This window comes from Dicentrarchus labrax, unplaced genomic scaffold (genome assembly GCF_905237075.1).
Source record: "Dicentrarchus labrax unplaced genomic scaffold, dlabrax2021, whole genome shotgun sequence".
NCBI lineage: Eukaryota > Metazoa > Chordata > Actinopteri > Moronidae > Dicentrarchus > Dicentrarchus labrax.
Genome location: NW_026136721.1, coordinates 2,187,491 through 2,201,901, shown reverse-complemented (window position 1 = coordinate 2,201,901; position 14,411 = coordinate 2,187,491). Strand labels below are relative to the sequence as shown.

The following is a 14,411-nucleotide window of genomic DNA, read 5'->3' as shown; positions in this document are numbered from 1 at the left end:
AATCTTCCACCAGGTTTCATTTAAATTGGCTGGTAGTTTTTCCGTAATCCTGCTGACAGAAAAACAAGATGTGAGAAGCAGTAGTAGCTTTAATATAGTTACAGAAGTAGTTAAAGTAGTACTTGTACCACACTGCTGTACTGAAGTTTAATGCCTCTGTGTGTCCATGGTTTTAGGTTCGGTGAGATCGAGAGCATCAGAGTTCTTCATGAGCGTTTCTGTGCCTTCGTCAACTTCAAGAATGCCAACATGGCTGCCACAGCCCTGGAGAATCTGCAGGTGAGTCGTGGGTAGGCTCTCTTTCCAGGTAAAAAAACTTGACTTGATGTTTAGCATCTTGGATGTCAGTGTCCGAGTATGTTAAAGTGCAGTTTTCACCCTGTTCTGGTTCCACTAAGTTTGATCCACTGTGTTGTTTCCTTCCGTCCAGGGGGTGGAGCTGGGGAGCAGCAAGCTGGTGATGAGGTATCCAGACCGCTGGGTCCAGCGGACCCTGCCCACCATACAAAGGACCAACACCAGCCTCAGCTCCACTGCTGCTGGAACACAGCAGAGCTCAGCTGCAGGGTATCAAGCAACTTACACATAACATATTTATTAAATGTCATTATGTTGGTGACTCACATTGAAAGTAATGACTCTCCACGAGGGAGGAAATCCAGATTCCTGAGCTTTTCCAATCAGAGACTACAGTATATAATAATATAGCAACCTATCATTTGCAAGCACACAGTAATCACAGTATAATACTTTCAGCACAGAAGTGAACACCAAGCCTAGTGGAATTTTTCAGTGGTTAATAATCTCCATGCACTATTAGCATCCCATTACCTTCATTTACCATATGTGCATGTATCTGTGAATATGATGCAGGATTTTCTCCTCTGGTTCTGTTTGTACAGGCCCAGACGGTGTGTACCTATAGATGGAGACAAGTGCTTCTACTGGCGGACCACGGGCTGTTTCTATGGCGACAAGTGCCGCTTCAAACACATACCAGACCAACAAGGCCGAGACAAGAAACTGTGACCACCCTAACTGTGCCCCCCTACGCTCCCGAGCACAGCACCAAGGCACAAACGGAAGGATTTACAAAGTAGGAAGAGGAACGAGGACAGCGAGAACAGCACTGACAGCTGAATGTGTGTGTGAGAAAGAGAGTCAGATATGGTATCTATGGGATAAAGTCAGGGGTTGTGACTCTGATATAATGAGGAATTTCAACCTCAGAGAGATGCTTTAATAATAAATTCATAGCGTTAGGAGGGAATTTAATTTATTGGAAGCTTCACTGAGGAGTTCCTTCGCTCCATTTGGATCCTGGAAGACCCTGACGAACACTTGGATATTCCTGTTCTGTGGAAAGTATGTAATCGTTGCAAGGATTTACTTGGACAAATAGGGTTGGTTGAACCATGTTGAAAACTCTACCAAAACCCAGTTCTGTGACAAACTTTCTCTTTAACACCACTGTTGAATTGCCTTAAAGTCAAGACTTATTTTCATATCTTTCAAAAAGAGATAAAAACAATAAATCAATGAAACCTACATTAAAATGTGTTTGGGTTTACTCAACACCTTCTTCAATCAGCTATCACAGCCTTTCCAATCCAACCTCTGTGCCTGGCAAATGCCAAAACTGCAGTTCCCTGAACGGCCACTTGAGGCTGGCTCTAGAAGTGAGTCAATCCCCATAAGGCCCTGTATTAAAATGCCTAACTTTACATGTTTGCAGCCTGGTACAACGGTTTTGGTCTCTATAGCTCATCTCCCCGTTCATGACAACTTTACAGCACTGTAAATCGCACAGATGCAAGTTGCACATTAACTTATTTAACTTATATTTTGGTCAAAATAGTAATATTCCAGCACTTTCCCAACAGGATGGTACTGTTAACCAGTGTTGTGAGGCTGTGCTAAATGCTAACGCTTCAATGTAGCACTACATGCTTAGCCAGTTCCTGGTTATACCCGGTACACGGAGAATGAAAAGATTCCAAAAGAATCCAAAAGACTGATTATCGCTGACTTCAGTGGGTCAGTGGGTATTAAGACTGTGAATCCAAGAACAGAAGCAGGCATCTTATGTCCCCGTTATATCAGCTTGTTGTGGCAGGTAAGTTTTACTCATTCACTAACACACATGCCCATTTATTGCAGACACCGTAGGCACTGCAGCCAGGGGTCCCTCAGATGTGTGTCACCGTACCTAAACCACTGAGACTGACAGCTCTAACCTTCTGTATAACTAATCATCCAGTTTGACAGCTGATTGCAGCGCTTTCAACCATCACCATCCTATGGTGTTCTTATGTTATTATCCTTTTATCATATTTATCACATTTATCAATGCATTTAATCACACTGATTAAATGCTGATTAAAAAAATGATTTAAAAAAATCAAACCTAATCAGAATGACCCTGAGTCATTGTTCAGATTGCCCACATAAGCTATGTACATGTACCTCTTTGTGAGGTCCCCAGACATGAAGTCTGCAGTTGGACCTTCTGGCATCAGCAGCTGCTGGATCAGGTCTGTTTTCCTATGGAGTTTACACATAAATGCGTAAAATTGTTTAGTAATGATGGTGAAACTGAATCTTAACCATCACAACAGGCACAGTAGGAGTGAATAAAACTTTATACTTTCATGTCTTCCAATCCTGTCCTCTCAGAAGTTGTTAGGATGGTGTGTATGTGCAGTGCAGTGCTTACAGGCCACAAAATGTTATGTTATTTTATTTTTTTGGGCTTTTACTGCCTTTAATTGATAGTGACAACTGAAGAGCTCCGCGTTGGCTTAATTTTCCAGACCCTGAAGCTCCGTCCAAACTGTGATGTACTTGAGTTGAGCTGGCTGATCCACATCACCATCAGGTTTGTTTGTCTGATCTCTTTTTATGTTCTTGGAGTCTCGTCAGGCTACTTTCCAAGTTTTTTTCTTTGCTTTTTCTTAAATGCCTCTAATGACAACTTTAACTCCCTCTCAAACCACCAACGGGAAGACTTCACCATTATTATTATTATTAGTCTCAATATATTGTTTTATTGTTCTTTTTTATTTTTGAATTCAGTGTTATTTTAAAAGGGAGTTGTTTAGTCTCTAAATCAGTGCACTTATTTCTACTGGTCAGTGTTTGCTTCATTGAATATTATCGCATGATCTAATACATCTAACCTAACTATAAAGCATAGTTTTATTTTTTCTAAATCGGATTTATACATTAAAAAAGAATCTAGTCTTCAATATTTATCAGGAGCTTTTGAGGGGATTTTCGCCAGAGGGCGGTTCTTTATAGGGAAGATCTTCTTGACCACAAGCTGAAAAGTTGAATTGCAATGAAAGTTGCAATTGAAAGAGAAGACAGCCTTAACATACCCACACCACATCCGAACACTGATTACATTCACCCCCTACAGTAGGAGCCCTGTATCTGTCAACATGATACCAAGATAAAAGAGAAAAACTAAAGCGAAGTAAAGAAAGAGGACTGTTGACACATTGGTCTTGAGTTATTCACTTTACTGGTGGTATGAATTGAATCTGTACCCCCATGGCTCACAGCAGCTTTTATTTATTTTTTGTTTTTCTTTTCTTTTCTTACAGATATGTTATTTTTTATTCTTTGTTATTTATATATTCTGCTTCAAATCGTCACTTGATTATTTGTTGCCTTGTTGTTGACTCTTTTCTGTTTGAATGTGAACTGTAACGCTTTCATTTCCCTCCTGGATCAATAAATAAATAAATAAATATAACACGGCAAACACCCCACGACCTGTGCAAATATTGAGCTCAAAGTTCAATATTTTCATCTTGTAGGAAATCACGAACGGGGAGAATTTGGCATCTTCAAGTAATTTGCGTCGCCCAGCGCAAATGTGCGTTCTCTTATTGTCTCTGTTAGCAGCACTAGATGGGTTTTTATAACTGATTGTTCTAAATTCTTCCATCACTATCAGGGCTGTGGGACGAGAGTTCAGACTGAGCCCAGCACTGTGACATGGAGTGTCTATCTCCAATAGACACTGAAGACACACATGTACATAGAAATGCAATAATAGCTTTTACAAGTGGTGTTTAATAATACAATTATTAATTAGCCACTTAACAAGCCATTTTAAAGACACATAACTTCAGACCTGATCGCTTTTTATTACTTTTCTTTTTATAAAACATTTTGGTTTATTGTGAAAACAGGTCTCTGTGCCTGTGTGCCTTCATTAATTATTCAAATAATATTTAAAGTTCCAAGTATTTCCTGCGTTGCAGTTCTCCAGGTGGCATTATTGGTCCTTTCCTCATTGTTCTGGAGATACTCTGCCACCTGTGTTCAGCCTGCATGCTGACTTTAGTTTCTCCATATGCCTGTATCAGATCTCCTAACATCTTCTCGTAGCGTTCCTGATAATCAGTGAGCTGAGGTTTTTATAATGGAGGTGTCTTGCTTCTTCCAACTTATCCTTCCTCTCTGGGGAAGGTTCCTAATGTCACTCTGGCTGCTCTTCACTTTTTCCTTGAGCTCACTCTCTCTCTCTCATTTTGAATGTTCACCTCCGCCTGGAGAGCCTGGACTGTTGTTTTCAGACTCTGTATGGTCTGGTTTTACTGTATACAGTCCTTTGACCAATCCTCTCTGTCTTATGTCAGAGTGGGACAGCTTTATCATGTTAAATATCATTTATTTACTTAATTTAATCTGATTTCAATTAATCTTGCTCAGCTTAGTCATTGCATGCCTTGATTTTCTATTTGAGTTTCTCAGTTTTATATATTTTACATTTGTTTTTATCGTTACTGATTTGTTTTGCGTGTATTAATTAGTATATGTGGTTGTTGTGTGGTTTCTATAATCTTATAGACATGAACTTTCATGTCTATACGATTACTCATACACAATTTCAAAAGTCATCATTTCTGTTGACTTTAGTTTTAAGTAACTAACCAACTGCTCACTAATTTCTCTCAACCTGCAGGTGTCTTTCAGGTGTCCCCTTTATATGCAGTTCACATAACTTTTTGACCTCTTAATGGTATGATAAACAACAACAAACAAGCGTGTGTAATGTTTCTGCCTTGAATCAAAGCTTAACAGTGCAGAATGACAAAGGTTTCCCTCAAGAAAATGCTTGAGGTGTTTATTGCTCTTTACCAACATGCCCTCTGATTTTAATAACAAGTCCCTGTCATGTTTCTGCTACTGATTTGTTCAGTGACGCCTACAAATGTATAGTCACAATTGTTAAAATGTTTTGTGTATTAGCCAGTGAAGAAGGTAAAATGTTAATGAATTGTTACAAGATATTGGAGAAGTAATTTTGAAAGTGCAATTTCCCAGTTGTGCCACAAGAGGGAGTGTCCTTGGTGAGCGCTAGTAGGGCTATGTGAGGCGTCTCCTCAAACAGAACATCCTGCTGAGCGATCACAAGTAACGTCTCCTATCTTTGCTTTTACTGTACCTGCTTATGGGTAACTCATGATTGAGGCCTGTAACATCAGCAATAGTTTCACATTAACTTTTAAAGTAAAGGCTTCATAAAGTAATTACTACAAACATTAAACTAACAGTCCACACATTTTTGATTCAGATATTTTTCAGCTGACATAAGATGTTTCTGAGCTTGTTTATTGAAAAACTGACATCCAGTGCTTGTAAAAAGTGGACAGCAAGTATTTTGGGACTGAGCCACTTTAAAGGGCTAGTCAAGGTCTGATGTGAAGTTTATTACTTAAAACTAAAAAGAAAGGATCATGTTGCTGCTCATTTAATTCCTGATTTTTTTTTTCTTTTTAAATTACTTTAAAATGTTGTACTTCTTACTGCCCTGCCTTCTGGATAGCCCTTAATTCTAAAACAATCTGATGCTACAAACTAGTTAGGAAATCCACATCAGTTGAGCCTTATTGTTTTGTTACAAATAACATTATAATATTATGTTGAAAAGTGAAAAGTGGTCAGTAAGTATTTTGGGACTGAGCCACTTTAAAGGGCTAGTCAAAGTCTGATGTCAGGTTTATTTATTAAAACTGAAAAGAGGATCTTACTGCTGACCATTTTATTACTCATTTTTTCCTTGTTTTTTATTTTTTTCTTAAAATACTTATTACTCCCTTTTAATCTTTTTTGTGAATGTCCCCAGTGTGGGATCAATAAAGTCTATCTTATCTTTTGGACAGCCCTTTATGTTAATACTATTTAAATTTTTGATTCTTAGGACATCCACTGAAGGTGAGCCTTTTTTGTCACAGAAACACAATAACAAATCATGTTTCAATAAAGCTGAGCCTTTATATCTATTTTTTACAAAACAAAACATCCAGTTTTAAGAGACTGGTTTCTTCACTATAGCCTTTGTAATAGCCCCTCTACAGTCTGAAAGACATCCTGCGGCTTAAGGCCCGGACACACCAACCCGATAATCGGCCGTCGGATGTCGTCGGACAGTCAGGCAAGGTCGGTGACTCGAGTGTGCCGTCGTCAGTCGGCGTCGGCGTTCATTTTGGCCGATTCGACATGTAGAATCGACCAGTGGCCATCGGCCTCAATGACCAATCTGATTGGTGGAGTGCTAGCCCTTGACTAGCGAATCAGTGAGTGCATAAGAAAACCGGAAGTGACGATGGTAAACATACTACGCCAACGCCAGTATCTTGTTATTATTAACCATCGTATTTTCCGTTCAGCGAGTAATGACAATAACGATCCTTCTTGACTACTATCAACACTCTCTGATGAAAACAATGACTGACGACAGCGTGCTCTGTGTTTACTAGGTCTAGAGTGATCCGTCATTTCCGCTTTTCATTTTTTTTCCGGCGACAACACAGATTAGCGCCACCTGCTGTTATGGGGACGTATTACGCCTCGCGCACGCGCAGAACGTACGCTCCAGTCGGCGTCGGTTTGGTGCGTTCAGAGGCAGTTTTTTGACCGACTCGGGGAGACGGGAGCCGACTGATCAGTCCGACTGCTTTTCTGCCAACAATCGGCCGTCGGGTTGGTGTGTCCTGGCCTTAAAGCCATTCACACCCTGAAGGTGTGTTAAAAACGACATGTGTGAATGGGTCATTGAAATCCCTGCTCCAGCCTGCAGAGCCAAGGCGGAATATGGATTAAACACTCACACACCTTTAGTCCTGTTGGCAAAAATTGTAAAAAGTTCACCAGAGCGCAATTCACATGAATTTAGGTTGATTTAAAGTATGTCCAAGAGGGGACCCAAGAAAAGTCCCCTGTCGGTCTCTCAGTCCCCTGTTACTAGGTGTATAACGACAGTGTCATTTTCCAATTTTCAAAACAAAAGCCCCCAATTATCACTGTATGCTAACAGGGTTACAGGAGCCTGTTAGGGGGAAGAGCCCAACAAACAACGCAAGAACGTCCGTCATGGGTAACTCTGCTTGACACGCAGTGTGCCAGCTCCTCAAGGGAGGGACAAAGCAGCTCGCCAATGGGTGCCTCTTATTTACTAATCACCCCCCACACCACTGAACTACAGGTCCCACCAGACCAACTGCCCCACAATGTCAGCTCCACCCAGCTAGGGATGAAACTATTTTTTCTCTCAAAATAAAAGCCCAATAGAGTTCTAGTATCATAGTTTCACTTTCCAGGTCACAGTGCTTTATGTACAGTATGTCTTTATTCACGGCCCAGTTATCACAGGAACTGGAAAGAAATTGGACCCGACTTCAAGATTCAAATTGTACTTTCCAAATGAGTGACTTCTCCCTGTAATTTCCATAAACTATATTTTAAGAAGTTCATGCATCATTTGCATAACAACAGTAAGAATCATTTCTTCATTTTAACTTGGGAGGGGGTTTACAGGAACTTGTCTGTTCATGCATATTAATAATGTAAAGAGGAAGGAAGCCAGGGTGGCTTTAAACAGTCTGAAGTCTGTATCAACCATAGAAGAAACAAATTGTCTACAGAGACCACATCCTCCTTTTGTGATTAACTGACGGATACAGTGTTTCTCATGTACTGTTTGTGATCAACCTGCTAATTTAACAGAGACGTGACGAGCAGCTATGAGTTTAACTGCAGCAGCGAGTGGATTCGTTGTCTTCCTTCTCTCTGTACAAGGTACTGTACATCTACAGTGGTTATAAGGCAGTTAGCAAACTTCAGAAATTCAGAGTAGGATGTAGTAGTAGTTTTTTTGAAAATAAAAATATTTTAAACTTGATTTTCTGCATTGTGGTGTGATCACTGCAGCACCAGACACTCTCTTGTCTTTCTTTAAATTGAAAACAACAGAGAGCACATAACCATTATAAACGGAGGTATTGTGCACCATTGAAGAGAGTGAAGTTGTGTTTTTGTGTATGGAAGTAGTGACTGTAGATACATTAAGAAAGAATCCTCTCAATAATTTGTTGAATTAAATTCATCGCTCTATGGAACCTCCTACATTGTTCTGACTCTGAGTGACTTAAGAGTGAATTTATAGGCTGGTAACCAAACACAGGTAATACAGAGTGAAAATAAAAAGAGTCAGTAACACGTCTTTTATATGACAAGGGTTTGCTTCCTGCTGCAGTAGCAAAGTTCACAAATTACTATTTAACAATGATGCCAATGACTGTATAATGTGAAAAGGTGTTGCTTGTATTAAAGAAGACACAGTGAGAGATTCACCTGACTCTACCGTGTCCCTCAGTGCTGTTATTGCATCTTTCAGCTAATTTTTTTGGTCTTCTCGTTGACAACTTTACTGTATTAGTACCCTCTCAGTGCTCTCTTCAACCCCTTCCCAGCAGCAGCAGGCAGCAGATTTCAGTGGAAACGCTCTATAAGCCCACTGTACACTAACTGTCCAACACCAAACAACATACAACGTTAGCAACTAGCTGGTCAACATTGTGCATAATCTACAGAGCCACGACTCCCAATCAATGCTAATGTTGTGTCTGTGGGAAGCAACACTGTATAAACTCCCTGTTGTGTTTACAGCTAAATGTGCTGTCCCAGACTGGCCAAAAAGGAGCAGTGTGTGGGATTTAGTGGCATCTAGCAGTGAAGTTTCAGTATTGCTGCCTGGAACTGAACCAGTTGTATCCGTCAGTTGGTACGTTTGTTTTTGGAGAAGCAGCTAACTGAGATTGGGGAAAGTGTAAATTCCAGATGTTCTTGAATATGTCACAGATGCTGCAAATTCAGATTTCTTGGTTTGAGAAGAGCAAATAAAAAATTTGGAAATTGAGGTCAAAATTGTGATTATGATTCATCTTATCATCAAGTCAATGCTTGAAATTATCTGGTACAATTTACCTCAACTCACTATTCCTCCGACAAAGTTCATTTGAAGGGCCTTTTTTTAAGTTCAGTACTTGCAGCTGCTATTCTCTAGAATAAGTCTGTTTGAAGAGAAATGCTGAACACTGAGGTGTGGGAAACTATTGTGATATGTAGATAACACAGTTTCCATCCACACTCTGCAGCAGCCTGACCACAGACAGTTAAGCAACCAAGCAAAACAGACTTTTTTTTATGTATCACACCCTTCCGATATCTTTATCCCGTTCAGTATGTAGTGTGTTAAAGTACACAGTTTCAGTACATTGCTGTTCCTTCACTGCACCCTGATGTCCTGCTTCACTGCTCTTAAAGATTAACTGCAGAGATAATGTGTATATCTTTCACTTCCTTTGCATTATGTTACTGTAAATCACCATGTTGGTAAATAAAAACGGCAATAGTTCAAATAAAATAATAAAGCCCAAATAAGTCGAACAAGTATTAAAATGAAATAAAATTCAGTTTATAGCAAAGCAGCAGTGGTCTCTGCTCTGTAAGGACAGAAAGACACATGTTAATATTAGTCACAGTAACTCACATTTGCACAAAGAGTCCCATAAGTTACTGACAAAGGGTGCCTTGGCTGTTCACAACACTCCTATGATCTCTGGTGTAACGTTCACGTGTTTCACAAGCCGTCTCAGCAACCACACAGACACAGCACCGCACTCACAGGACAAAGGTAAACTTAACCTGCTGGTTACAATTATACATTCTCATGTCAAACTGAATGATTTCTAGATTTCTTCATACCTTTGGCATAAACAAAAATAACAACAAAAACGTATGTACAGCATCTACAGTATACATTGTTAAAACAGATGTAAGATAGTAGAAGAAAGCTCAGTTAAGATAACAGAGACTGCAGTAAAACTTTTTTTTTTGCCCACACTCTCCTACCTTCACACAAGTTGGTACTGGACTGTAAGATGATCTTTGTCTCTGTAAATAAAATAAAAACATTGAAAAATATTTATAAAAAAAAAAAAACCTCCCTTTCTTTTTTCAAAAAAAAAAAAAAAATCACCAGTGGGATGTCACAATAGCCAAAGTGGGGAAATGTAGCTTCACACACTGAAGCACCTCCACTACAAATGAAAGTCTGTCTCCTGTTGTTTAGAGTCTGATTGTAGTTTCTGATGTGCTCTGTGTTACAGTGGTACAGGGTTGGAATGAATGGAGAGTGACTTACACCTCTACTAAGATCTGTGTCATAAAGGGATCAACAGTGGACATACGCTGCACCTACAGATACCCATCCTGGGAAAATGGCCGTTATACCAACGTTAAGGAAAGATTCTGGTTTACTAAAATGAATGGAAATGATTTTGTGGATCTGAGAACAGACCCAGAGTATTCAGGTCGTGTGCAGTATATCAGTGATAACAACAACTGCCATCTAAGAATCACAGACCTGAGAAAGAGCGACTCAGCTGAGTACAAGTTCAGATTCATAACAAACCAACCAGGTGGGGAATATTCTGGTTCACCTGGAGTCACTTTGTCTGTCACAGGTAACATTTTCAGCCATTTGTTAATTATTTCCAAATGTTTAACATCTAGAGAACAATAATATAAATGTGTTGTGTGTATTTGTATTTGTGTATGTTTACAGTTTTGTATAAAATAACATTCCTGTTCCTTCTTCACAATTCAGATCTCCGGGTGCAGTTCATCAAATGGAGAGAGCTGAAGTGTCATAGCATTTGTGATCCACCTTATTCTTCCTACGTCTGGTACAAAAATGGTCAGAAAATTCAGAGTGTAACATATAAATCACTTTTTTCAGACAACTTTGGTTATGCAGACAGTTATTCCTGTGCTGTTAAAGAACATGAGGATTTCCCCTCTCCTCCAGTGTGTGAGTTTACTACACAGTCCTACATTAACATAACACCATCTGCTGGAGCCTTATAACTACATGTATTTTAACAATGAGTCCTCCATTGTGACTCTTCATTATCAACTTTGGTTTAAAAATTATTTTATCTTTCAGGTGTCCATGGTCAAACCTGCAACAGAGTGACTTACACTGACAGAAGCATCTGTGCTTCCAAAGGCTCATCAGTGGACATTTCTTCAACCTACAACAGTTATACATTTAACGTTGAATCTAAATTCTGGTTCAGTCCTGAACGTAGTCATCAGTGGCAGAGTCCCTCACAGCCTGAGGACCTCAGTAAATACTCCCAGTATGCAGGTCGTGTTCAGGTCGTTGAACGGTTGAGAGGACGCTCCACTCTGAGAATCACTGACCTGAGAGAGAGCGATTCAGCCCAGTATCGCTTCAAATTCACAGCTGGAAGCTTTGAATGGAACAGTATTTTACCTGGTACAACTCTGACTGTCACAGGTACTGATGAACACAAACTGATGGAAATACACCAACACAGTATATTTAACAACACTGAACATGTTGATAATGATCATCATCATGAGTTTCTGTAATTACTGTTGTGTAGTTACTAATGCTCGCTGATACTTGTAGGAATAGTAACTGTTGTGTTGATGTGTATGTACATCTATCAGCCATTTCTTTTAGAACCAGTGATAATAATATTGATTCTTGTTCTTATATCCAGCTCTGCAGGTTCAGGTGACCAGAATAAAAGTCCATCAGTCTTATACTGAGGCAGAGCTGAAGTGTCACAGCAGCTGCAGTCCAGTTGGTCGTCTTTCCTACGTCTGGTTCAACAATGGAAAGGAAATCACATGGCCAAGGACATCTTCTTATAAAGCCTGGTTTTCTCACACAGACATCATCTCTTGTGCCTTGAAGGGACATCAAAATCACCCCTCTCCCTCAGTGTGTGAGTTTACTCCTCTGTGTCAGGAAAATCTTTATACACTTTTTATTTTAAAAACAAAATTCTGCGAGACAAATGAAACTAGGCATACTTCTGTGATAACAATTTTTTAATGTTTAAGTAACTCATGTTCATATCTTTTGCAGCTGCTCCGAGGTTTGCCTCTGTGTCAGTGAGTCCCTCTGGTGAGATAGTGGAGGGCAGTTCAGTGACTCTGACCTGTAGCAGTGATGCTAACCCAGCAGCTAATTATACCTGGTACAAGAGAAATGGAAATCAATACCTTCAACCTCCCAGTAAAGAACAGCTTGTCTTCAGGTCCATCCAGTCCTCTGACTCTGGAGAGTATTACTGTACAGCTGAGAACGAGCTGGGGAGGAGAACATCTCAATACATCTCTATTAATGTGAAATGTGAGTGAAACACTTTATTTGAATCTGTCCGGTTTTTGCAGGAGAACATTTTACAGATCATGTGTATTTCTTCAGCTTTACTTGCTTCACATTCACAGTCTGCTGTTATTCACTGAGCAGCTCTGGGAGATTTTAGGAGTTATAAAGGTTTATTATTATTTATTAGATTTTGGCCCCAGATTCAAACCGTCACAAATCCTTTTATCAGACAGCCTTCAAAGCCTTAAATGCTGCTAAACACAACTATTCACGGTGTATAATTTAAATACCATACAAGCAACACACATTTAACCTCCAGTAATCTCTGTTAACACATCTCCTCCAGATGCTCCAAAGACCTCCTCTGTGTCAGTGAGTCTTTCTGGTAAAATCATGGAGGGCAGTTCAGTGACTCTGACCTGTAGCAGTGATGCTAACCCAGCAGCTAATTATACCTGATACAAAGAGAACCAAAAAGTGCTTAAGGGACCAACTGCAGGCACCTATCATTTGACCTCCATCAGCTCTGAGGACAGAGGGAACTACTACTGCAAGTCTGAGAATCAATATGGCCAGATCAACTCTATGGCTGTATTTATAGATGTCCAATGTAAGCGCAAAACATGAAAAAATGAATACTTATTATATTATTTTCCAGCCTCTCTTTCACAGAGCGACAATAACTAACATTTTGTCACTCCCCTCGTCGTCTCCATACAAACACACACTGCAGGGTTTCATCTAACACACTCTACTGTAACCTATCCACATCAGCTGACATAGTGTAAAGAGCTATAGTCCATGTAACAGGGTGGATGGTGTTCATCCAGGAGACAGGGGTTCAGGTACCGTGTAAAAGTAAAAGTCAGTGTTGACTTAAAGACCTAAAGTTTTATGTTAAATAATGTTACGCTCATGACTTGCCTCACGTACATTCTTATTTTCCTAAACCCAACCAAACTGCAACCATTTCACAACATTAACCATGTTTTCAATAGGCATTTCATACACACTCTGAATGTGTACAGGACCCTAAGGGACGTGACAAAACGACGTCTGGTTGACGACCTGGGATGAGAACGTGGTTTGAAATGTGTGTGTCTAAAATCTCATTAGTCGTGTGTACAGAAAACCACAGGAAGTCAATCAGGGGCCATTAAGAGGACACATGTACGGGTTAATTGTTGGATACTGTAGCCTGCTACCTAGCTTTGTGGTGGCAATGGCCTGTCTCACCAATCAGAATTTGTTGATAACCAACCACTGGGGAACCTGAATAATTTATCAAAATAATTATACTGCTTATATCTTTTTTGTCTCTCACCAGATGCTCCAAAGACTCCTTCTATCTCAGTGAGTCCCTCTGGTGAGATAGTGGAGGGCAGTCCAGTGACTCTGAACTGCAGCAGTGATGCTAACCCAGCAGCTACTTATACCTGGTACAAGGAGAACCAAACAGTGATTCAGGGACCAAAAGGCATTTCTCATTTCCCCTCTATCAGATTAGAGGACAGAGGGATCTACTACTGCAAGTCTGAGAATCAATATGGACAGATCAACTCTACAGCTGTTAACATAGATGTCGAGTGTAAGTAAAAACCATCAGTAAATCACTTTGACACTGTCTATTTATGAGTGATCTGTTGAGCTTAGTTTTTATGACTTGTTATCTATTCATCCATCTGTGCATTTTGTTGTAGAATGATAAATAAATTAACCTTGTATCTTAGGCTGGTAGAAATTATGTCATGTTGTGAAGTAGCATCACATGCATTTAAAAAAACCCCAAACATTTCAAGACTATCTTAGATATTGTAACAATTAGGTGGATCTACATGGAATAGGCCTATAATATTTACTATACCCACATGGCATTTCTAGGTATATTTTCTAGTTTTCGTTG

General features: G+C 39.7%; 2 protein-coding genes across 7 annotated transcripts in view; both read left to right on the top strand.

The window, feature by feature from the left end:
• The window catches only part of LOC127354729 (stress-induced-phosphoprotein 1), a 164,719-nt gene extending 163,163 nt beyond the window's left edge, over positions 1–1,556 (top strand). For all 6 annotated transcript variants that reach the window (XM_051384859.1, XM_051384854.1, XM_051384853.1 and 3 more), the window contains 3 exons: positions 177–279; positions 431–567; positions 903–1,556. In XM_051384859.1, the coding sequence (XP_051240819.1) occupies positions 177–279; positions 431–567; positions 903–1,029 (367 nt within the window). In that variant the 3' untranslated portion in view covers positions 1,030–1,556. The remainder of the gene's footprint in view (positions 1–176; positions 280–430; positions 568–902) is intronic.
• Positions 1,557–7,789: 6,233 nt separating this feature from the next.
• The window catches only part of LOC127354506 (sialoadhesin-like), a 140,136-nt gene continuing 133,514 nt past the window's right edge, over positions 7,790–14,411 (top strand). Inside the window, exons 1-7 of the mRNA XM_051384443.1 lie at positions 7,790–8,094; positions 10,467–10,823; positions 10,967–11,170; positions 11,306–11,662; positions 11,892–12,119; positions 12,263–12,529; positions 12,855–12,927. Coding sequence (XP_051240403.1) covers positions 8,040–8,094; positions 10,467–10,823; positions 10,967–11,170; positions 11,306–11,662; positions 11,892–12,119; positions 12,263–12,529; positions 12,855–12,927 — 1,541 coding nt within the window. The 5' untranslated portion in view covers positions 7,790–8,039. The remainder of the gene's footprint in view (positions 8,095–10,466; positions 10,824–10,966; positions 11,171–11,305; positions 11,663–11,891; positions 12,120–12,262; positions 12,530–12,854; positions 12,928–14,411) is intronic.